We start from the raw sequence: 22,811 nt of genomic DNA on the forward strand, positions 1-22,811 counted from the left end.
GTCACCCAGGCTGGCCTTGACCTCCTTGATTCTCCTGCCTCAGCCTCCTTAGTGCTGGGATCACAGATGTGCGCCACCATGGCCCACCATTTCTGCTCATTTTTAAAGACAAATGTTGGGCTGGGGATTTAGCCCAGTGGCTCTGTCGCCTGCCTCGCAAACGCAAGGACCTGAGTTCGATCCCCGGTACCAAGAAAAATAAATAAAAAATAAAGATAAATGTTATTGTGTATGTTGAAGGTATGCAACTTGCTGCTATTAGATACACACATAAAATGGTTCCTACAGGGAAGCAAACAAACATATCCCTCATCTCAGTTACCCAATTTTTTGTTCTTGTGGCAACAGCAGCTGCAAACTACTCATTTAGCGTGAATCCTACACACAAGACAAGTCTATCACCCGCATCTTCAGAGACTCCTGCATCCGGCCCGCCCGCTGCTGTGTCCTCAAACCGTGGCTCCCTTGTCTCCTGCCGGGGGCTACTCTTCATCCCCGCGGAGGGTCCTTCTGTGGGGCCCAAGGCAAGGCTGGGGCTCCGGGTGGATTCACGAGCCCGCAGCTTCTGCTCACAGCCTGGATGAAAAGGAGGAGACGTGGGTCAAGTCGGTGCCCGCTCCCGTGGCCCCTTCAGGGGATGGCGGGGCGCATGCGCGGTCTGGGCAGGCGGGCACCCCTAACGGGGGGTGGGGTGGGGGACGACACGCTGGTCCCGGCCACAGCTCCAGGGAGCCAGGTCTCTGCGCCCCATGTCCGGAAGGGAGCGCTAGGCCCAGTTAGGTGAGTCTGGCCTCTGCAAAGGACAGACTTGGGGCAGAGACCCCGAGGTGAGGCAGCTGCCATCACCTAAGGCCAGGCCCACTGGGGTCACACAGCCCAGAGGCCCTGGTCACTGTACTGACATCAAGGAAGTGATAGCCTTGGAGAAAGGACCCTGGCCCCTGCCAGCACCTGGGAAAGGCTGACTGTGCCATCCCTGGAGGATGGGAGCTCTAGGTTCACCTCGGTCCCCAGGTGGTGACGTCAGGCCTTAGCTGAAGGAAGAAAAGCTCCATCCTCAGGTAGGCTGGCACCACGGCAGGCAGACTCGGGCAAGGTTCAGGTTCAGGTTCAGGTGTGCAAGGAATGTGCATGCTTGGGTGGCCCTCAGCATGAGGGGCTCTTGATAAGGTTTTCTTTTTTTTCTTTCTTCTTCTTTTCTTTTTTCTTTTGAGACAGGGTCTCCCTATGCAATTCAGACTGGCCTCCAACTCGCTGGGCTCACAGGCGTGCTCCGCTGCGCCCAGCTTAGCAAAAGTCTGAGTTGTGGCTGTTGTGCCCTCTCAGCCCAGGTGGCAGCCCTGCCCCCCAAGCCAGTCTCCTGCTCCCCGCCATTGGGCACCCACTACCCACCTGGTCCAGCCCAGCATCCCGGAGGCCACAGCTGCAATGGAGATGAGACTGCCGGTCAGCACGAGTGCAGGTCCTTGGGGGAGCTCCCCTGTGCGGGTGGCAGAGGTGGCCGAGCTGGGCTTCCTCAGCAGGGGCCAGGGAGGGCGCGCTACCTGCTGCCCCCCAGACACTTGGCACAGCCCCCTCCCAGCCACGGAGTGATGCCGAGGGGACCTCTTACCTGGGGGCACCAGTGTGAGGGCGCTGCTCTGGACCCCTACGCTGTTTTCAGCCTGGCACTGGAACCAGCCCAGTGCGGGGGGCAGTGGGAAGGAGAAGTTGGCAGGCTGCCCGTGGAGTGGCCTCTGTTGCATGTGGACCTGCCCGTCCTTGCTGACCAGGCGGTAGGTGATGAGCGGGCTGCCTGAGGGCGCCCAGCAGGACATCTCTGCCCTGGGGCCTGGCCCTCCGCTGTGCAGGGTGATGTTAGTCTGCAGCTGGGACACGGGCTCTGGTGGGTGGGAGACAGAGCACAGCATGCTGGGAGATTGTAACCCCCTCCCCAGCACATTCCCATTACAGATGCTTGATGAGCCTGGAGGTGTGGCTCTGACTGCCACCTCCTCCGGGAGGCTGGCCAGTGTCCCGGTCATGTGCCAGGTCCTCCTCTGGCCTGCTTACAGTGGGCACTATGTAATTTCACTTTTGGTTTTGGTTTTGTTTTGGTGTAGTATATTTCAGTCACCAGACTTAGCAAATAAAAATACAAGACACCCAGTTAAACTTGAATTTCAGATAAACAATGAATTTTTTGGTTTTGGTTTTTTGGGACAGGGTCTCGCTACATAGTCCTGGCTGCCCTTGAACCCACTATGTAGCTCAGGCTGGCCTCAGACTCACGGTGATCCTCCTGCCTCAGCCTCCTGAGTGCTGGGATTATAGACCTGGGCCACTACACCCAGCTCTGACTATTAATACCTTTTTAAATTGCAGCTTTTCCTATGTAAAATTTATCTGGCAACCCTAATTTTAAAATTATAGGAGGGTATTGTTTCAGGCTAGGGTTCTGCACTATCCAGGCTAAAAAATCAAAATGGAGCAAATGACATTAAAGTTCCAGGTCACTATGCTAAAACAAAGCTGTTTATCTACCCTGAGAAATCAGGACTTGAAAGAGAACAGCTAAATTTCCCATACAGGCTGGTTCTAACTGACATATTAGTGACTCTCCCTCTGCACCAGTCCTTACCAAAGAAAGGCAAGCTAAAGCAACAGAATATGAATCTATCCATCAGTCCTTCCTTTCTTTTCTTATCTTTTTTTTCATACCGGGGACCGAACTCAGTTCCTTGTACTTGTGAGGCAGGTGTAGTGCCACTGAGCTAAATCCCCGCCCTCTTTTCTTTTCTTTTCTTTCTTTTTTTTCAGTGGTGGGGATGCAAATCTTGGACCTTAGGGCAGCGCTAGGCCAGCACTTTACCACCGAGCTGCACCTCCAGACCTCCAGCCCCCATCAGCCAATTTTGTATTGTTCTGTCCCTAGATTGTCCAAGAAAAACAACTTTGAAATGACCAGTTCACCTTTGTTCTTGGCCCTTGTTTTCTTCACCCTTTCTCTGTCTAGAAAACCAAGCTCTGAGGGCTGGCGGTGTAGCTCAGTGGCAGAGCATGTGCTTAGCGTACACAAGGCCCTGGTTCCATCCCAGCACCACAAAGGGGAAAAGAAAAGGCAAACTTCTTGGGGTTTTTTTTGTTTTTTTTTTTGAGACAAGGTCTTGCTTTGTGTTCAGGCTGTGATGAATTCACTTTGTAGCCCAGGCTGGCCTCGAACTCTTGGTGATCCTCCTGCCTCTGCCTCCCAAGGGCTGGGATTACAGGCGTGTGTCACCACGCCTGTTGTTTTTTTTTTTTTTTTTGGTACCAGGGATTGAATTTGGGTCCTTGCGCTTGTGCAGCAGGTGGCAAAACCACTGAGCTAAATCCCCAGCCCAGAAAAGGCAAACTTCTGCTCAGCTCACCACAGTACTTATTCTGTTTTGTGAAATGAAGTGTTGCTTGATTCTAGAATAAAAAATAAAGTCAAATAAGATCACTAAACTAGGGTAGGGGCTGTACTTCAGTGCTAGAGCTCTTACCTGACATGCACAATGCCCAATCCTGCCACCTATTAATACTAAATGTTCCTCATTGAATCCCTTCTAAATCCCCAGGGATTTTCTTTTTCTTTTTTTGCTTACTGAGACAGGGTCTTGACTTTGTAGCCCAGGCTGGCCTTCAACTCAGGATCCTCCTGCCTCAGTCTCCCAAGAGCTAGGATTGCAGGCATACACAACCATGGCTGGCTTTAGGGCCCTATTATAACCTTTGCAGAAGAAATAGCCCAGGCCCTGAGGTTGAGTGACTTGCCCTGGACCCCACAGCCAGCCCAGGGTGGGCTCTAAACCCTGCTCCTCTGGGGGTCCAGGCCTGGGTGCCTCCCCCAAGGCTGCCTCTCCTGGTTGGTGTAATCAGAATGTTGAGACAGAATGGATAGGAGCCCTGGTCCCACCATAGGCTGGGCAACACTTCCTATTCCTACCAGGGACAGTGTGCAGATTGGGTAGAAGTGGGGGAAAGTGGATTTGCAGGGACAGCACTTTTTTTTTTTTTTGAGGCACGGTCTCGCTGTGTAGTTGAGGCTGGCCCTGAACTCCCTATGTAGCCTAGACTGGCCTCAAATTCACAGTGATCCTCCTGCCTCAGCCTCCTGAGTGCTGGGATTATAGCATTCAGTGATTACAGTACCAATGGCAGCCTGGAGGTGAGCAGCTGGTCCTCCATCCTCACTTGTGCCCTGGCCCTCAATAATCCCTCCCAGTGCCCAGTCCCAGCCAGGCTCCTGGCCTGCACTCACTGGCCCACAGCTCCCAGTACAGCTGCAGCGGGGCGCTGCTCTCATGCGGGCCGGAGGGGGAGGCCACCTCACAGGAGTAGGTGAGCAGGTCTGGGCTGGACTTGAGTGTGACGTTGAGGGTGAAGGAGGCTGGCTGCTGGGTCTGCACCACCTTCTTGGCCACCTGGATCCCTTGGCTGGCGAAGAGGAAGTAGGTGACCGGAGGAGGGGCCTGGGGTGCATGGCATGTCAGGAGAACACGGCGACTTTGGGGGTAAACCTCCAGGACTTTGTAGGCAATGGAGATTTCTAGGGGGGTGAAGCAGATGGAACAGGAAGAAAGAAACCAAGATTAATCAAACACCTCAAGAAAATGCTGGCTTAGCAGTTCCTCAAAGTGAAATGAAGAATTAGCACCCGACTCAGCAACTCCACAACTAGACATACAGCAAGAAGATGGGCTCTACAGACACAAGTAAGCACATGTCCACATGGTGCAATGCACCAGAACTGAGTTGGAGGCAGCCTGAACACTCATCAGCAGCTGAATAGGTAAACAGCATGTGGAAGCCAGGTATGGTGGTGGCTTGCGCCTGTAATCCCAGCACTCTGGGAGGCTGAGGCAGTAGGATTGCAAATTGGAGCCTAGCCTAGTCATTTAGCAAGACCCTGTCTCAAAATAAAAAATAAAAAGGCTGGGGATGTAGCTCAGTGCGAAGGCCCTGGGTTCAATTCCCAGTACCGCAACCAAACCAAACCAAACCCAACAGAACACTGTCTCCTGTGTTCAGGTCTTTTCTGCCTGGAATATTCCAATAGAAGAGACCATGAGAGCTGGATGTGATGGCACAGGCCTGCAATCTAAGAACTCTAGGAAGCTGAGGCAGGAGGATTGCCAAGTTAGAGCCCAGCTTGGCAACCTAGTACTTAGCAAGACCCTGACTCAAAATTAAAAGAGAGTAGGGTGTGAGGTGCAGCTCAGTGGGAAAGTCCTAGGCTTGATTGCCAGGACTAAAAAAACCCAGAATTCTCTGAGATGTGAGCAGCTACGCAGGACACAGGCGAGGAGGGGTGGGACCCTGGTCTGCCTTCTGGACCCCCAACCTTGCCCACTCCCAGCTGCAAGGGGACAGGCGTGTGCCATGCCCTACATTGCTGTGCCTCAGCTGAGAGGTATACGGCTTGTTGGCTGAATAACTCACTGAAATCAAAAGGCAGTGGCCCGCTCAGTGCCCTCTCTGGCTCTAGGACCTCCCTAGGGGATGTAGATGCTCCCTGGATGCTGTGGTCCAGGTGCTCCCAGCAGACACCTGAGCTGACAGTAATTTTGCCAGGTTGGGTCACATCTGTGTGGACAGACAGGGACCCAGTGGAGCAGCTTCCATTCAGACTCGCCTGTCCATTCGGAGTCTGGGCCGTGGCCTCCCTCCAAGCTCAGAGGCCCCCGTCCTGCCAGCCCCACCGCGGGACTGGGGACTCAGGGGTGACAGCGGGGCCCTGCACCCAGAGCAGTGAACACCTGGCTTTAGGGGATGGTGAGAGGGCAAGGGCAGGGGGCCTGACCTGTATCCTTGAGAGGCACTTCAGGGGAGGGTCAAAGCCCAGAGGGGTGGCCTGAGCCAAGAGGAAGAGGCAACTTCAAGGAAGCACACATGGTTGTTGGCTTTTTCAGGTACCAGGGATCAAACTCGGGACCTTGTGCTTGCCAGGTGGGTGCAGAGCCACTGAGCTACATCCCCAGCCCCCTAGCAGGGGTTTTGAAGAGTAGTGAGATGGCTGCAGGGGGCTGGCATGCTCAGGGCACCCCAAGCTCCCTCCCACCCAGACTGGGAGGCCTGTCCCAGCCAGGGATCTGCTCACAAGCGATTTTACTGTTTTGTAGGCCGCCCCTGGTATTGACCTCGACACAGAAACATCCTACTGTCCTCCTATTGGGCCTCACACTGCCCTTGCTGACTCCCCCCAGGACACAAGTCAGGACTAAGCAAAGTCACCTTCTGAACAGGAGGTGGGAACAGAGGGTGTGTTACCAGTGGGCATCTGTGTACTTTTCAAGAATAGTGCGGCCGGGCATGATAGTAAACCCATATAATCCCAGCACTCTGGGAGGCTGAAGCAGGAAGATTGCAAGTTTGAGCCCAGTCTGGGCAGTTTAGGGACTAGGCAAGACCCTGTCTCAAAATAAAATATAGCTGGGCATAGTAGCACACACCTGTAATCCCAGCACTCAGGAGGCTGAGGCAGGAGGATCCCAGTTGGAGAGTCCCCCTCCTGAGGGCCAAAGATGGTCTGGGGCCAGGGGCTGCTCCCATGGGGGATGTGGGGGTTGGGCCGCAGTGTGGTTACACTTGTCATTTTGCTCCCTTCACAGAGGGAGAGAGAAAACCCCTTCCTTTCCCTTTCAGCGACTGAGTAGAAACTTGATTTGCCTACGTGTACAGACTGGAGCCTTTATAAGGTACAGTTTGCACAGCACAAGGGGATTCACTTTTTTTTTTGCGGGGGGGGGGGATTCACTTTTTATCCTAAAAAGATTTGTATCTTTTTTCCTTTTGATTCTTTAGCTTATGGATTTAACCTGAGAGAAGTGGCCAGGTGTGGTGGCGCAGGCCTGTCATCCCAGCACTCAAGAGGCTAAGGCAGGAAGATCGCTGTGAGTTCGAGGCCAGCCTGGGCTACAGAGCAAGACCCTGTCTCAGAAAACCAAAATTTAAAATAACAATAATAGGGCCGGGGATTTAGCTCAGTGGTTCCGGTGCCTGCCTCAACAGCGCAAGGTCACAAGTTCAATCTCTGGTACCAAAAAAAGAAAGAAAGAAAATAATAATAATAATAATAAACTGAAGATAGTGATACATGCCTGTAACACCAGCTACTAGGGAGGCTGAACCAGGAGGAGTGCAAGTTCAAGCCAGCCTGTGCAACTGAGACCCTGTCTCAAAAAATGAAGAAAGAGAAGGATGTAGCTGAGTGCTAGAGTGCTTGCGCAAGGCCTTAGTTTTGGTTTTGATCCTCAACACTGCAAAAAAAAAAAAAAAAACAAACCAGCAAAAGGAAGCAGGAAGCAGCTGAGGGTCTACACCCAGGCCCCAGGCTGTGTATGAGTCCAGCCTGGCTCAGAGGCCCCAGAATTGCCTGCCCTCTGCCAACTTTTCTCTGGGATAACCAGGAGCTGGAAATTCCAGTCCTGGAGACTTCGGTTCCTTGGACCAATGTGAGGCCCAGGGGCATGAGTTTGAGCAAGCAGTGTACCTGTGTGGGGTGAATGTGTTCTCCAAAGAGATTGTGGTCAGTGTGTCCCCAGCCCTTCTGCGTGGGGCTTATTAGGACAGAGAACAGAGTGTCTACAGATGCCCCCAAGTTTGGTGATCTACTTGTAAGGCGCACTGGGTTAGGGAGGGGCCTCACAACAGGCCCGGAGATGCAGACCGGTGAGGACTTGCAGGTGATGGCCAGGAGAGCACGGGGAGAGCTTCTTGCTCAGCCTCCACAGGGAAAAAGCCTGCAGACACCTTGATTTTGGACTTCTGGCCTCCAGGACTTAGCAAGATCTGTCTCAAAATGAAACAATGCTGGGGATGTAGCTCAGTGCAAAGGCTCTGGGTTCATTTCCCAGGACCGTTAGAATGAAAACAAAAAGCACCCACACAGAGACCATTTCTCCTCTGTCCTGGCTCCTCCACTCATCACCATCCCAGACCCCGTGCCCATCCTCCCATCCCCGGCCGCAGAGTCCCAGCTGCAGGGTGCCACCTGGCAGGCTGTTACTTAGCCCACCCTCCCAGTAGGCCCGGCCAACAGCTAAGTCTCCTTGATGGCTGTACTTCGGCCCCATCCCATCCCCGAAATACTGTCAGCTTCTCCTCGTCACAAGTGAACACTGACATGCTGCAGAAGGCGCTTACTTTTTACTCCTCTGCCCCTAGCCCCACTAGAACCAGGGCTTCATCTCTTCATCCCCAGGGCTGCAACAGTGCCTGTCACCAAACAGGAGCTCAAGTGCATTTGGAATGAATGAACGCATCATTGATCAGCTGGTCTCTTAGGCATTTAGTTAGCAGAACTTGCTCGGCACAAACCTGAGACGTCAGGGGCTGAGCTGACAGGGAGGCAGGACTGACCCTCCCAGGTACTTTCCTGAGACTCAGCCACCTGCTCCTTTTTTAGCTGCAACACCGACAATGGGCTTGTTTTTATGGCAAATGAGGAAATGATAGTTCAGTTTCTGCTCCATTCAAGTGGGACGTGCGTCACCACTACCTGCCACCCACCCTTAAGCAGAACTGAGGGGGATGTTCAGCTCTGTGTCCCCGTGGCCCGGCGATGCCAGGTAGGGACAGGACAGAGAGGTGAGCGACTGCGTTCACTTCAGCAGACACAGGGCTGAGGTGACAATGAGGGAGGAGCGGGGGGGGGGGCAGAGAGTTGGAGCTCAGAGGAGGCAGCAGGGCAGCCATGGGTGGGGGTGGGACCCTCCCCTCCCGGGTGGGACCGTCCCCTCCCTGGGGTCGCCTCCTCCCTGGCTCTGAACCAACCTGTGTGAATTGTGGGGAGAGAGACCTGATGCCTCCCATGCCGGACCAAGGGAGATCTCGACTGCCTCATGCCCTCCTCCTGAGCCAAGGTGCCACCCAAATCCCCCAGCCTCTCTGGTTGCACCACCTGGCAGATGCGTGAGGCACCTGGAGGAGAAGCTGCTCCAGATGAGGACCTGAGGTACAGTGATGGGGCACCCCTGCCCCAGACACCCCCACACTCCAGCCGCCCACCCTAAGCAGGACCGTCCCTGCCCTGTGTCCCAGGGACTCGCCCCGTCCCAGTGCCTGCTCTTCCTTTTCCACACCCCCAGGGTCCTGCCAGGGTCCAGGATTGTCCAGCTGCCCCTAGCACCTCTCCTCACCCCTGCCACCTCCTCCCAGCCAAGGCATCCACCCCAGGTAGAGGTCCTGCTGCGGGGTCCCCAGCGGGCTGCCTTCGACCCTTCAGGATGTGGGGCCACTCACCTTCTGCCTGGCCCTTGGAAGAGCTGCTGGCGGCTGGAAGAGAGGTGGGTGTCAGGGGAGGCTGCCCAGAGCCTCCTGCAAGGGCAGGAGGAAGGAGCAGCAGGCTGCTCCCGGTCATGAGGCCCCAGGACTCCATCAGCATGCTCACTCATGGAGCTCTTTTTTTTTTTTGGTACCGGGGATCGAACTCGGGTCCTTGCACTTGCGCAGCAGGTGGCAAAACCACTGAGCTAAATCCCCGGCCCAACACAGAGCCCTTTTGAGCCCCGTGACATTCAGGATCGTCAGCCCATTTTGCCAGTGTGTGAGTAGGAGGCCAGAGTGACCAAAGAGGAACAGCCACAGAGGCAGGAAGATGGAAGCCCACACCCAGGGCCACCTCTCCTCCGCTCCCTAGCACCCCAGCCCGTAAGCAGTGGACCTCCCAACAGTGTCCCCCTTGGGCTCACCCAGTGTGGCCAAGCAGAGCAACTGAGGGAGCCTCATGCCTCTGCGGGTGTGGGCTGTGTGAGGCCTCTGCTCAGCTTTCATGGCTTCCTAAGTCTGGGTCCCCACCCTGGGGCCCCTGGGTGCTCCTGGTGGCTGCCTGGAGCGAGGAGATAAACCAGAGGCCACAGTTCCCAGGGCTGGGCCCAGAGAACCCCACAGCCAACGGCCCCAGGCCCCCCAGGGGAGCAGAAGGGAGGAGTCCGGGCCTGGGAGCACGCCAGGCCTGACCAAGCTCAGCCAGCACGCTGAGCATGGCCCAGGGCTCTCCTGGCAGGTGACGTCCACACCCTCACCCCTGACCCTGCCGGTGGGTTATGTCAGTGGGAAGGGTGAGCCCAGGTTGTGCCTGCTGAGCCCTAGAGGGGGCGATGACCCGGATTATCTGGGTGGGCCTAATGTGATCAGCAGGGGCCTGACCAGGTGGCTCCAGAGAGCTGTGGGCTGCACCCTGAAAAGCAGGGAGGAAGGGCAGTGGCTGTCCACATCTCCCTGGTTTGTATCTGACCTGGGCCCCTGGTCACCCCAGGAGTGTAATGCAGTGTCCCTGAGTCACTCAGAGTGGCAGGGTCCTTCCTCGGGCCCCAGGATAGGGATGATCGTTCCCGAGGCCCAGACCCAGTGCCACTCTGGACAAAGAGGAGACAGAGCTGCATCACCAGTGGTTCTGCAGCTGAGCTACCTGGAGAGACGGAGACCACCAAGGGAGCAGGTCCTGCCTTCTACACAGTGGGCACTGCCACCCTTCTGCCTGCGGGCCGGGCTCCTCATTCATGGCCTGGGCTGGGACTGCCAGACCCACCAGGGGCTTTCTGGGCAGGTTTGGTGACTGTGCGGGAATCACCAGCTTTGACTGCTTCCTCCTGGATGATGGTCCCTGAGCCAGGCAACCATTTGTTTCCAGGAAAGCCCGACCAAGGAACCTGCTCCCTGCCCCCAGCATGGCCCATCAGCCCAGGGATGGATGCTTGACCCAACCAAGGCCAGTTCTAGCCCTGTCTCCTGGCCTGGCAGCATCAGGGCGTTGCTTGCAGGGCGGCCCCTGCTGGCCAGTGAATAGCAGGAAGAGCTGATGCAGGAGACAGGAAGTGGCCTGCTGTGGGCTGCTGTTGGTGGCTCCCTTTCTCCACAGCAAGCTTGCTGGAGTCAGTGCTGTCACTTGCCGCTAGCTTGAGGTCCTGACGTGAGCCTGGGGGATGGCGCCTGTGTCCTCCCCCGGGGCCCTGGCCCCAACATACGTGTAGCATTTTCTCTTAGTTCCCAGCATAATTCCCTTCCAAAAGCCTGACCTTGAGTCTGCTGGGAGTGGAGGGGCGGAAGGAAGGACTGAAGGGAGACCCAGAGGGGCCTCAGGATGTGGGCGGTCTGGTGTCCAGAGGCCCAGGAGCTGGTGTTTCCCCATCTGGGCATTTCTGGGGAGACTCCTCTTCTCAGCCTGTCTGGGGGCCAGAGTCAGAGGAGAGTCCTGGTAACTCCAGGCCACCTTCCCTGGGCCTTGGGGAAGTGAGGCACCTTCCTGCCCTACCACGGTCCCTGTCCAGGCGTACTGCTCAGCAGTCCTCTGGCTGCACCTCTGCCCGGTCAGCAGGGAGGGCAGGGCTGGTGAGGGTGCTCCGGCGGTGACTCCTGAGGTTACCCACTGGTTTCCTCCAGTGGAGTCTGGATGTCCCCAAAACTCCCCAGGCCCCCACTACCTATTATGTTCTGTGATTTTTGCCCATAGTGGGCCAATCTCCTGTACAAAGGCCCTATGGGTGTGCCTGTGTTTCCTCATGTTCTGTCCCCGGAAGGGCCCCTTGCCCAGACCTGGGGAGGCCACAGAGAGGTCCCTTAGAGCTGCGCATGGAAGAGTGACCCTGTGGTAAGGGGAGCCTCGAGTGGACCCCCAGGCACTCAGGCATTGGAATTTTATAATCACCCACTGGATCCTCTCAGCCTCTCAGAGGAGCACGGCTTCTTCCCCCACCTAGGACGAGCACCCCAAGGCCCAGCACTTGGCGATCTCCTCAGTCTCTAAGCCCATCTTCTTCATGGTTCCTACAGAGCACATGGGCACGCATGAGGCTGGCTCTCAAAGTGTTTGCTGAAGGGATGTGAGTGTGATAAAAGGGCCTAGGCTGGGGATTTGGCTCAGTGGTTTCGCCGCCTGCTGTGCAAGGGCAAGGACCCGAGTTCGATCCCCAGCACCAAAAAGAAAAAAGAAAAAGGGCCTAGATAGCGGGCCCACACCTGTAATCCCAGCTACTTGGGAGCCTGAGGCAGGGGGATCAGAAGCTGGAGCCCAGCCCGGGCAAATTAGCAAAGAAGGGAGAACGTGTCTCAAAGAGTTAAAAGGGCTAGGAGTGGTGGTGCATGCATGGCTGTAATCACAGCACTTGGAAGGCTAAGGCAGGAGGATCGTTGTGGGTTCAAGGCCAGCCTGAACTACATAGTGAGACCCTGTCTCAAAAATAAATAAATAAAAATAGAAAATAAAAAAGGGCTGGGGTGTAGCTCACATGGGAGGCCATGCATGAGACACTGTCTCAAAAATAAATACATGCGGGCCAGGGATTTAGCTCAGTGGTTTCGCCGCCTGTTGTGCAAGTGCAAGGACCCGAGTTTGATCCCCGGTACCAAAAAAAAAAAAATTAAATACATACATACATAAAAATAGATAAAAAATACAGAATAAAAAGGCTGGGGTGTGGCTCACATGGGAGGCATCAATTGCTGGACCCCACCTGGAGAGTGCCGATGATCCCTTCCCAGACTACACACAGAGCTCCTGCTTCTGGAGTGGCCTCACTGCCACCCCAGGAACAGGACCTGGCATTTAGCAGCACTCACTCCACATGGGTGACAGTGGTGGTCATACAATACCAGCCAGTGAGATTAGGTCAGTGGAGAGGGGCTGGACTGGCCAAGGCTTTATGATCAGATGGGAAGCCCCAGCCCTGAGGGCAGCAGGCAGAGCCACTGTGATGACATCTGCCAGATGGGAATCAGCCAGGCGCTGGTCCCCTGGGGTAGCAGGAGGCTCTTCAAGCAAGTCCTGGGATTTCTTCTGACCTTCCCTCCCCATAGCCCTAAATGCCAGCTCCCTTTGAGAGTCGCCAGGGCACTTTAAAAAGTCTGGACACCCTGGCTGCTGGCTGCCTCCTATTCAGTCACACCAGGTGCTGGAGGAGTCAGCTTCCGAGGCCAGTGCAGCATGAGGTGGGGGCAGCAGGCTCAGCAAAGGATCGCTGAACAGCTCTGAAATCTGGGGTGCAGCCTTGGGCCACATCCTAGGCCTGAGGGCCATGCTACCTGGTGAGACCCACACTCCATGTGTCTGTCACAGTGTAACCCTACTGATGCTGCTAGGACCCTGGCAGACCCTCACCCCACAGAGGCTTGCGGTTGGCTTAGTGAGCAGCGTGGGAGGACAGGTTCTGCAGAAGACAAGGCATGAACCCACGTTCCATTCCCTACAGCACTTTTGCTGGCTACAGCAGGGACAGAGTGCGACAACACCCTCCCATTCACCCGGACTTGGACTTCAGGGAGTCCTCGTGCTTAGGGTCAGGAATGGCTGCTGAGCCTCTTCTGAGTCAGTGTGGCTTTGCCCTTCTGCCCTGGGTTCAAGTCCCAGCTCTGCCCTTGCTGGCTGTGGTCCTGACCTCTGCGAGCTTCCTGTCCACACTGGGAAGGGCTGAGCAGGTGGGCTGCAGTGGGGTGTGCATAGGGCAGCTCTCATGCAGGGTCGGCCAGCTCCCCTCTCCCCACTCTCCGCAAGGGAGAGGGCTCCAAGCTTTGTGAGTGCGCCCTCCCGTTAGCAACTTCCCAGCACCTCAAAAAGATGCAGTATTTGTGAACTGTGTTTATGGGTCGGTCACTATAATTATATATTTTGTGCAGTATAAAATATTTAGTAAAAAAATAGAAATTTTAAAGGAATGAGATTAAAAAAAAAGAAATTCCCATATGGTCTTCCTGCTGCCCCTGGGGATGTGTGTCCCTCTTTGGGGGGCCCTGTTGGTGTGGAGGGGGGCGTCTCTAGAGGCCAGGGTGGGAAAGTGGGTGCTGCAGGTCCACTCGTGGGGGACGCCGAATCGGTGCTACAGCCAGCGACAGCTACAGCTCCGTGCCCGTGCCGTGGGGAAAGCGGCATGGGGGGCGGGGCCGGGGCACCGCGCTATCCGGGGTAGGAGGAGCCTAATCAGGGACGGTCCGTGTGGAAGGGTCCCGGCCTGGGGCCCGGGGAACCTGGGCTCGGGAATCCGGGGCCAAAGGACCTTGGGCGCGAAGCTCGGAAGTGAGGGGAGTCGGGGATCGGAGATTCGCTCGAGCCTGGCTCTGGCAGCAGCCGCGACAGCTCCTCCACCAGGTGCCACTTCTCCTGGACCTGCTGTGGGGAGCAAGCAGCGGATTACTAGCGAGTCTAGCGGAGGGAGTCACTGGGAGACTTCGGATTGGGCAGCCCAGGCCACGCCCACCAGGGCCGGAGCCACGCCCCAACAAGACCCGCCCCCAACGCAACCTGAGGTCACGGCGGGTCACGCGCGGGCGGGGCTCCTCCGCCAGAGGCCACGCCCCCCGTCACAGACCCCCCCCCCCCCCAGGGCCACGTTCTTATCAGGTCGCGCTCCAGAACACTGGCCGTGTCTGAGGACCTCTTTCCTTCCCTCCCCTTCCCCATCTGCACCGCAGCGGAGGCACCAGCCTATCTCAGGCCCCGCTCCCAAAAGATGGGTGTCCCCCAAGCCCAGCGTCCACTAACCCACACCAACTGCTTCCGGAGCACGTGGATGGCTCTCGCATTGGCCTGGGACTGGGAGACGCACACGGTCAGGACAAGGCTTGGGGCAGACACAGGATTCAACGTCAGTCACCCTACCTTCCACAGGTGCCACCCCCTGACTTCCTCCTCCCAACACCAGCCTCTTAAAACCAGGCGGTCCTGGGGTTTCTCCTTGCACAACTTTTACTGGGGCGAGGATGCACCTCCCCTTCGCAGGCCCCTGGGATCCCTCTATCCTGGTCCTCCAGCGAGGTGCCATGCTTCCCGGGTGGACAGGGAGTCCCCATGACATAAGGGTACTGGGCCACGCGGGCCTGCTTCACAGTGGAGGGCCCCAGGCTCCCTGACTTTGGGCCCCTACCTGGTGCCCGGGTCCTGCTCACCTGGGCTTCCCTGCATATCTTCTGGGCCCCGTGAGACGGGCTAGGGAAAAGGACACCCTCCTCGGCGTTCCCCTCCCACGGTCCCTGCCACCCCGATAGGCACCTGAGCAGGATGAGGAGGGGGAAGCTGAAGGCGTGGGAGCCGAGATAGTGGAGGACACGCTGGCCAGGGACTGGGAGCCGCAGAGCCACCAGCTCCTGCACCACCTGCCAGGGGGCTGAGTAGTTGGAGAAGAGACCACAGTCCCAGGAGGAGTGGGTGCTGGAGGAAGAGGGGAGACCTGGGTGTCGGGGGAGCAGGGTAGGGGCTTCCCACCAGCTTCACCCCAGCCCTCCTCCCTCACCTGCTGACCACATAGCCCAGGGGTGCCGCTGCCAGGAGCAGGCCCAGGAGCAGCACCAGCTGGAAGAAGAAGGTGGAGCTGGAGGCACGGAAGAGCCGAGGGGACGCCCTGCAGTTCCTCAAGAGGGTGTACTGGGGAGCAGGCAAGGAACAGCAGGTCCATGAGCGCAGTTCTCACACCCCACAAGGAGACAGAAGGCCTGCGTTCCCTCCCAGCTGGTGTCCTCACCTTCTTGATGTAGAAGGTGAGGAAGAGGAAGATGCTGTGGAACAGAGGCAGCAGGGGACAGTAGAAGAGGCCCATCCAGGTGACCGCCTGCCCCGCCACGATGTCCAGCACGTTCTTGGGCACCAGGAACTCCTCCCTGTCCAGCCAAGTCCAGAACCGGCCTGAGAACCGCTCCACCAGCAGCCTGGGGTGGGCAGGGTCCAGGTCAAGAAGGATGTCGGGCGGTGGACCGTCACACCACACGGGCAGACCTGGCGGTCCCCAAGCATGCCCCTGCCACCCCGTTCTCCCTATAGTGCCACCTCTTGCTTGGCTCACCTCCGAGGCAGGCTGACAAGAAAGGCAAAGGCCACCGTGAGAAGGAAGTTGAAGATGATCAGCTTGTACAGCTCCTCGCCCACTGAGTTTTCCCAGCACTGGGGTGCAGAGCGAGGGGCCCGGTCAACATCCTGCCCCCCACTTCCCGTCCCTTACCCACCCTGGGAGGATCTCGCAGCACAGGAGCTTGGCTTGACAAGGCTCCAGGGAAGTCAGAGCAGGAGCCACTCCCCAGGACTGCCACACTGCAGTGTGGTGCAGGAATGCCCCCTGGAGGTGCGCCATTGTATGGCGCTCTGCTCACAGCTGCTCACAAAGGTGAGACCTGGAAGGGCCCAAGGGGACCAAGGGCAGGGACAGGTCGCTGCGTGTTTGACACTGTAGGACTGACAGGACTCTGCGTGCTTTGCAGAGAAGGATGGGAGGGGCAGGCCCCAGCCAGGCCACCAGCCACCTGGTAGTCACAGGCGTTGTAGCCGTAGGCCTCGCAGCTGGTCTTGTTTCTGCCAATGCACAGCATCGTCTGACCCAGTGAGAAGGAGAACATCCCCAGGCTGGCCAGCTTCAGCACCACGCACCTGGGGCGGGGACAGGTACAAGGCCGCTGGGTCACAGGTGTGGTCACAGGTGTGGCTGCTATGTGGACAAGGCCAGGAGATTGCCTCTCCCTGGGCCCTGCCCCCTGTAGATCCAGAGCCCAGTCTCTTTACAGCCTGCTCCAGCCACAGCAGTGTTTCCCAAGTATTTCCCCAGAATCCAAGTCTCCAGGTGATTCCTGAGAAAGGGGTTCTGTTTTGAAATCAGTTTGGGAAACACTGTCTTGTCTGGGTATCCTCTGCCCAACTCAGTTTACAATTTACAGATGCCACGCTCCACAGGGGAGAAGAAACCCTGAATCTTTCAGATGAGACCTTCTTTTTCGTGTTCTTTCTCCTCGTGGTGCTTGGGGATGGAACCCAGGGCCTCGCACCTGCTGGGCAGGCTTCTACCACTGAGTTATAGCCCAGCCCTGTTCACTCCCTAGCTCACGGACAACACAGAGGCACAGGCCATGCATCCTCACCAAGTAACGTGCCAGAATCCCGTGTAGGTCTGCTGGCCTGAAACCATCACATGCACATTATCTGCGAGGGTGGACGCTTCTGTGCCCACTTGGGGCCTGGGAGGCAGGGTGGGTGGGAGCTTATTTTTTAACCTTTCATCCTTTTGAGAATTTTGAACTTTTTTTTTAGCCACGTGAGCATTCATAACATATTCAAAAAGTAAAGTTTCAGACAGGTGTGGTGATGCACATCTGTAATCCCAGCACTCGGGGAAGCTGAGGCAGGAGGACTGCAGGTTTGAGCCGAGCCTGGGCAACTTAGCAACTTAGTGAAACCCTGTTTTAAAATAAAAAAGGCTGGAAATGTAGCTCAGTGTGAAGGCCCGAGTTCAATCCCAAAGAATGAAGGGAAAAAAAAAAAGCAGACTTTCCAAGGAAATCACAGTTGGAAGAGACAGGTAGGCAGGAAGCAGGTGAGGGTGGCAGGAGGAGAACGAAGCGTCTGGGGATTTGGGGGTGGGGGCAGTTTGCAGGGGAAAGTAGTTGGGGTAGAGCTAAGACCAAGTGCTGAGAAGGGCACTGGGGTGGAGGAGGACTTGGATTTGAACCTGCATCCTGAAAGCATCGTGAGATTGGCCTTGGCCGGGGCACTTCGCCCCTGGAGATGAGGATGGCCAGGTGCTTAGATCACATCACGGTAAAGGGCTACAGCCCACGCGTGTGACATGGGTTCCCAGACCCCGGCCACACAGCCCGTGCTCCTCTGTGCTGGCACGTGGGCCAGCCCGGCCCCCTTGTGGTGAGGACTGGGAAGCCCGCGTCCAGGAACGCCCACCCGCTTGGCCTGTGAACCTGGGGGCCCATCGGGAGCTCCCTGCGCCCACACGGCCCCCGGGGTGCTCACCAGATGAGGGTGAGGTTGACCTCGGTGCTGGGCGGGTAGTTCTCCAGCTGGACCAGGAACACGAACACCATAGGCCCCAGGAAGTTGACCAACGAGATGACCCCGGGGGGCAGGTACTGGAGCACCAAGAACAGCGGCTCCTGCGGGGAGCCAGGGTGAGGGGGCCCTGGCGCAGGCGCCGTCAGCTGCCCACCCCTTCGGCCCCTGGGGTGCAGTGAGGGCGGGGCTGGGATCCAGAAGCTCGAAGTTGGGGACGCGCTTGGGAAGAGCCGGGCTGACCCACGATCGCGAGCGCTTCGAGGACTAAGGGAACAACAGCCTGCACCTCCTTGTTGTCCTGCGAGTACTTGGTGGCCCAGAAGATGGCGCTGATGCCCCCGGCAACCAGGAGTCCCATGAGGACGTTGATGCGCAGGTAGCTGAGCAGGCGGCAGGCGCGCTGGGCGGGGGTCTCCCGCTGCGCCCCTCGGAGGCGGTGGCTCTCCTCCAGGTACCCCTGTGCCGGGTAGGGCGGAGTCCTGCGACACCGCTGCGCCCACACTCACACGCCTCTCACGCTCAGTCACGCTCACGTGTTCTCACACCCCACACTGGGGCACAATGTTTGCACGCTCACGATGTCACACACACGTTCTGACACACACGCACACATCCATACATAGTCACGATGCTTCCACACTCACAATTCACTTTCTTGGCACAATGCTCGCCCGTGCCCACGCACGGGCACACACTCAGTCATGCCCACTCTCACACGCACCTTGAACTCATTGCTGATCTCGTGCTTCTTGATGGTGGCGGCTTCCCGAACATGAATGCAGAAGTCCCAGGACGAGAAGACCTTGGCACTGAGAGGCACCCTGTAGGCCTGCCCCAGCCCTGGCCTCTGTGGCAAGCCCTTCACCATTCTGGGGGCAGACACGGTGCTGTATCTGCACCCTCCAGCCTGGCCGAGGCTTGGCTGGTCTGGCATGGGAGGACCCCAGGGGCCTCTCTCCCGGGATACGTGGCTGGGATGCCCGTGTTTGGTGAGCCTTACTGAACAGGGGCGGGGACCTGTCTGCGAACTTGGGGAGGCCTCTCCATGGACGGGGTGACCCGGGAAGATGGCCCGGGGACCGGCAAAGGCACAGGCTGAGCGCTCACCTCCGCAGCGTCCCACAGAAGCAGAGCATCAGGCAGGCCAGCGGGCAGAGGAGGTAGGCCAGCCGGATGCTGTAGGCGGAGCTGCTCTCCGGCCCCGCCCGGTAGGCGCCGTAGAAAAGATAAGTGTTGTTGAAGGCCTGGGAATCGCGAGGGGGGCATCTGGGCGTGGGCCAAGCATCAGGCTCCCTTCTAGTACTTGCTACATGTGAACTCCTCACCCTCCAGGTAGGTGAAAATATCCCCATTTTACAGAGGCAGAGAGTTTGGGCCACTCGGTCACCCAGCTTTGAGGAATCACAGGCAGGACTCAAACACGAGAGTCCGCACTTGATGGCTTCCTGGGACGAGATGCTTACCCAAGGCTCTCCCGTCCCCTACCCCCCGCCCCCCGACGGGACCCAAGTCCAGGGGCTGTGCTGTCCATGGTCGCCACCGTGTCCCACCAGCCTTCGGAAGTCCTGCGCCTAGAAGCCAAAACACCCCTGGAGGGTGGGATCCTCATGGAGGGGGCTCCGTGCCCCCCGGACCACTTACCCTGCCAGTTAAAACATTCCATAGCCGGTTGTGGAACCTGGGAACGTCAGTCTGGGGCTGGTGGCCCCTGGGGCACTGGAGGGCTGTTGAAGAAGGGTGGAACAGGGACAGGTTCCCAAGACATAAGTGGCCCCCTGGACTTTCCATTCTGCAGCCCAGCCGTGACACCCACGATGTGTGCCGTGCCTCAGGCAGGGTCAGGGAGGTCCAGGGCTGGGCACAAGCAACAGGGCCAGCTGGGGCCCAGAGAGTCAAGGCCACTCAGGACTCACTGAAGTTTGGGGCGGGACTTGGGCCCGGGGGGTGGAGCCAGGCCAGGGGTACCAGCACGAAGTTGGCGGTCAGCAGCACAGTCAGCAGGTTGAGCAGCAGCAGGAAGCGGAGGAAGGTAAAGTAGGAGCGGATGCCTGAGCCGAAAAGGCCTGTAAAGAAGGCCAGGGAGTGAGGGGAGCAGTCAGGGCCCGAGCTGGGACTCCCAGAGCCACCGGGTGTGGGTGCCCACCGGCCCCCATGCTCTGGCAGTGCCTCTGAGGGCCACCAGGGGGTGCTGTCACCCAAGGAGGTTGGCACCAGACTCCTGGGACTCCGGATGTGCCAGGATGGAGGGGCTGGTCGGTGGGGGTGAGATGGTGCCCTCCTCCCTTTCCAAGCTGGGCAGCAGGACTCCAAAGAGGGGACATGGGAAGTCAGGGACCTACCCCCGATCTCGTACAGTGCCCCCTCCCAGAGCCCGAAGCCCCGGGCAAGCCGCCATGCTGCCTCCCTCAGGCGGTGTGCCATGGTCTGTTGCCTGCGTTGCCACTGCTGCCAGCACGTCATCTCCATGTCCTCAGGCTCCCGCATCTGCCTGGGTGGGGTGTGATGGGATGCCCCTGAGCCAGCCCCTGCCCACCCCGGGGCCAGGCGGATGGTGCGGTGGGCCTGGGAGTCTCCCCACTGCCCATGGTTCCCCACCTGCATCCCGCAGTGCAGTGTGTACTCCCAGGCGGCTGACCCCACCCCTGGCCTCGCCTGTGTTCCTGCTGGGCACCCACCGGATGAAGCGCTTGTCCACCATGGCATAGGGCAGCAAGCGCAGGGGTTCCTGGGAGGCACGCAGCCACTCCATCTCCCGCTCCCAGAGCTCCTCGGCCTCCGGCTGGGGTCCTGGGCCCCCTGGGGTCTGCCCCAACTGCATTGACCACTCGTGAAACATCCGGTGGTGGGGATGGGCCGGGGTTGGGGGCACAGGTTCAAGCCCTGCTCTCAGGAGGGACGAGGGACGTGGGGCGCCAGACGGGGAGCTGCAAGGTCTTGGTGCTGAAGTGCCCAGAAATGAAAAGAAAGAATCGTGCTGGAGTAGGGATCCAAGCTCAGTCAATGTTGAAGCCAGGCCAGGGCCTCAGTCTCTCATCTATCAAATGGGGTGAAGGCCTACAGGGTGTCGGGAGATGCAGCTGTCACAGGCACAGCCACCTGGGGCTGCAGGCTTTGGGGGTCACCCTTTTGAGGAACACAATTCCTGCTCTTCTCCATGTGCCCATTTGCTCTCTGGGAAGACAGACACCTAGCCCCAAACCTCAGCAGTTCCTGGGGCCCAGTATCCTACAGCACCCCAGTCTTGGAGGTGCTGCGGCCGCTTTCTGTCTTCCTTCTTGAGGCCCAGTGCCCCTGGCCCGCACCCACTTAGCTTCCCTCCTGGGACCCAGATGAGGAGGAGACCCCAATGCTGCTCTAGCAGCTGCTAAGAATTCCCTCACCTGCCCCTGCCCCCAACCCTCCCACTTCCTCTTCCTCTCCGCACTTCCTCCAGCTCACCTGGGGACAAGGAGCCCACGCTCCCGGAGCCCTCTGCTGGGGCCGGCCGCCGCCAAGCCAGACAAGACTGTGAGAGAGCTAGGCTGGGGTCACATGACAGGAACCCTGGCCTTCCCCGACGTTTCCTCTGTTCTGAGGCTGAGCGGCACTTCCTGCAGGCTGCGGGGCACCGGGGGCGCAGGTGAGAGGCGTAGGCCTGGTCGTCTGCAAGCCTTCTGCCAGCTGAGCTGGGGCCCACCTTCCCTCCCTCTGGTGTCCCACGGAGGACTGCAGTGTGGCTGCTCCTGACCCAGAGGCCTGGCCCTGGCGAGCCTTATCTTTCTTCAGCAGGTCACCCAGGAGAGTGCGATAGTGACACACAGCCCCTCATTGCACCAGTCGGCTGCTGGGTGTCCAAAGCCAGTTATTTCTGAACTTCCGGGCCTCTGTGGCTGTCACCCTCTTCCATCCCTCCTCGTGGCCCCATTGCCAGCACTCTGCAAGGGGCTCCATGCTTGACATTTAGGAGCCTTGCTGGACTGCTTGTCCTCGGATCCCCTGGGAGGCCTCGAAGCCCCCTGTCCCCCTCCTTTGGGGGTGGGTCATCCCAGCTCTGAGTTCTCCGGGACGTCGTCTGCCCCCCTTCACCACCCTCGTCATTTCCAGAGCCCCCTCTGTGCCAGGCCCAAACTTGATGCTGGTGCTGGGCACACAGTGGGGTGGGGGCCGGGGGACAGATTCACAGTGCAGGTGTCAGCAGAAGTGCCACATGCTCCAACGGAAGAGGTGGCTTTCAGGTTGGGCCTGGGCTAAGTCCAGTGTGGGTGTGCACAGAGGGGGACTGTGCCAGGGGACCGTGTGGTGGCAGGGGCTGGGCAGGGCTGGACCTTCAGGCCAAGGTACTTAGAAGCAGCCGAAGGCCTCCCACTTGAGGACCTACTGATGGCTGCAAAGAAGCCACCTCCTCTGGGCCCGTAGTTCATGGTCTCTGTGCCTCGTCCTGTCTCGGGTCTTGTTCTCTCCTCCAGGAGGGTCCTGGCCTCCCCTCCGGTGCCTGCCTCATGGCCCTCCCCCTCCTCAGGTCCTTGGTGCCACGGGAGTCTCAAAGTTGTGTCCTCAAAGAGCTGTTAGCACGCTCTGGCTGGTGGCACCCTGGAGGCCGAGGCACCTCCCGGCCGGCCTCGGTTTTGGCATCTGTGAACAGGACGGGCGCGTGTCTCCCGGCCGGTGGGGAGCCCTTGGGACCTTCACAAAGTCTCAGCCGCCCTCCTTGGCGCCCCTCCTCCCCACCAGCCACGCAGGAAGCCCTGCACTCCTGCCAGATAAACAGCACAGAGCGCACCTCGGAGCCCCACGGGAGGGGAGGTAACCGGCGGCGGGCGTGGGCCGGGTTGCCCAACCCGGGGCAGAAAGGCTCGCTGCCGGCGCCTCGCCGCCGCACCTTATTTGGCAGTCCCCACCTCAGGAAGTGGGTGGGTCCGGAGCTAGTGTCCCCTTTTGAAACTTGGGGAAACCGAGTCTCACAAACTCCCCCGGGGCTTCCACCTCCCAGAGCCGGCCACTCGGCCACCCTGGCTCTGCGCAGGCTTCGAGGCGGGACGCGAGGAGGCCGGCGGGCGGAGGGGCGGGGCCGGCACGG

At 58.4% G+C, this 22,811-nt stretch overlaps 2 protein-coding genes across 8 annotated transcripts; both read right to left on the reverse strand.

Annotated features, from left to right (window-relative positions):
• Nucleotides 1–210: 210 nt before the first annotated feature.
• Nucleotides 211–9,806, reverse strand: CUNH17orf99 (chromosome unknown C17orf99 homolog). 3 transcript variants are annotated; one of them, XM_004860816.3, is made up of 6 exons: nucleotides 9,696–9,806; nucleotides 9,247–9,279; nucleotides 4,265–4,552; nucleotides 1,613–1,882; nucleotides 1,393–1,423; nucleotides 211–576 (listed from the first exon to the last, which is right to left on the reverse strand). In XM_004860816.3, exons 1-6 carry the CDS (start codon nucleotides 9,775–9,777, stop codon nucleotides 570–572), a joined length of 711 nt encoding a protein of 236 aa, XP_004860873.1. In that variant the 5' UTR covers nucleotides 9,778–9,806; the 3' UTR covers nucleotides 211–569. The 3 variants fall into 3 exon arrangements, with proteins under 3 accessions (XP_004860873.1, XP_004860872.1, XP_087064530.1); XM_004860815.3 differs by having other exon boundaries at nucleotides 1,393–1,480; XM_087208404.1 differs by lacking the exon at nucleotides 9,696–9,806 and having other exon boundaries at nucleotides 1,393–1,480; nucleotides 9,247–9,523.
• Nucleotides 9,807–13,566: 3,760 nt separating this feature from the next.
• Nucleotides 13,567–22,793, reverse strand: Tmc8 (transmembrane channel like 8). Of its 5 annotated transcripts, none has more exons than XM_087208399.1 (16): nucleotides 21,194–22,793; nucleotides 20,431–20,695; nucleotides 20,095–20,243; nucleotides 19,669–19,818; nucleotides 19,397–19,479; nucleotides 18,863–18,999; nucleotides 18,477–18,624; nucleotides 18,042–18,212; nucleotides 17,717–17,856; nucleotides 16,225–16,348; nucleotides 15,771–15,868; nucleotides 15,453–15,636; nucleotides 15,225–15,355; nucleotides 14,984–15,142; nucleotides 14,477–14,555; nucleotides 13,569–14,104 (listed from the first exon to the last, which is right to left on the reverse strand). In XM_087208399.1, exons 2-16 carry the CDS (start codon nucleotides 20,589–20,591, stop codon nucleotides 13,916–13,918), a joined length of 2,103 nt encoding a protein of 700 aa, XP_087064525.1. In that variant the 5' UTR covers nucleotides 20,592–20,695; nucleotides 21,194–22,793; the 3' UTR covers nucleotides 13,569–13,915. The 5 variants fall into 5 exon arrangements, with proteins under 5 accessions (XP_021096824.1, XP_087064524.1, XP_004860867.1 ...); XM_021241167.2 differs by having other exon boundaries at nucleotides 14,881–15,142; XM_021241165.2 differs by having other exon boundaries at nucleotides 13,567–14,104; nucleotides 14,881–15,142; nucleotides 19,669–20,243.
• Between the last annotated feature and the right edge of the window lie 18 nt (nucleotides 22,794–22,811).

The sequence above is a fragment of the Heterocephalus glaber genome, unplaced genomic scaffold, assembly GCF_053883595.1.
Source record: "Heterocephalus glaber isolate CG9 unplaced genomic scaffold, H.glaber_assembly_v1.0 deba00000937, whole genome shotgun sequence".
In the NCBI taxonomy this organism is placed as follows: domain Eukaryota; kingdom Metazoa; phylum Chordata; class Mammalia; order Rodentia; family Bathyergidae; genus Heterocephalus; species Heterocephalus glaber.

Coding starts and splice junctions, on each gene's coding strand:
- Tmc8 (XM_021241165.2), bottom strand. CDS start 20,591: ATGTTTCACGAGTGGTCAATGCAGTTGGGGCAGACCCCAGGGGGCCCA. Junction 20,244..20,430: donor GTGGACAAGCGCTTCATCCG/GTGGGTGCCCAG, acceptor CACCCCACCCAG/GCAGATGCGGGAGCCTGAGG. Junction 18,213..18,476: donor AGATCAGCAATGAGTTCAAG/GTGCGTGTGAGA, acceptor TACCCGGCACAG/GGGTACCTGGAGGAGAGCCA.
- CUNH17orf99 (XM_087208404.1), bottom strand. CDS start 9,388: ATGCTGATGGAGTCCTGGGGCCTCATGACCGGGAGCAGCCTGCTGCTC. Junction 4,553..9,246: donor TTCCAAGGGCCAGGCAGAAG/GTGAGTGGCCCC, acceptor TCACCCCCCTAG/AAATCTCCATTGCCTACAAA. Junction 1,481..1,612: donor CCTCACACTGGTGCCCCCAG/GTAAGAGGTCCC, acceptor CCACCCGCACAG/GGGAGCTCCCCCAAGGACCT.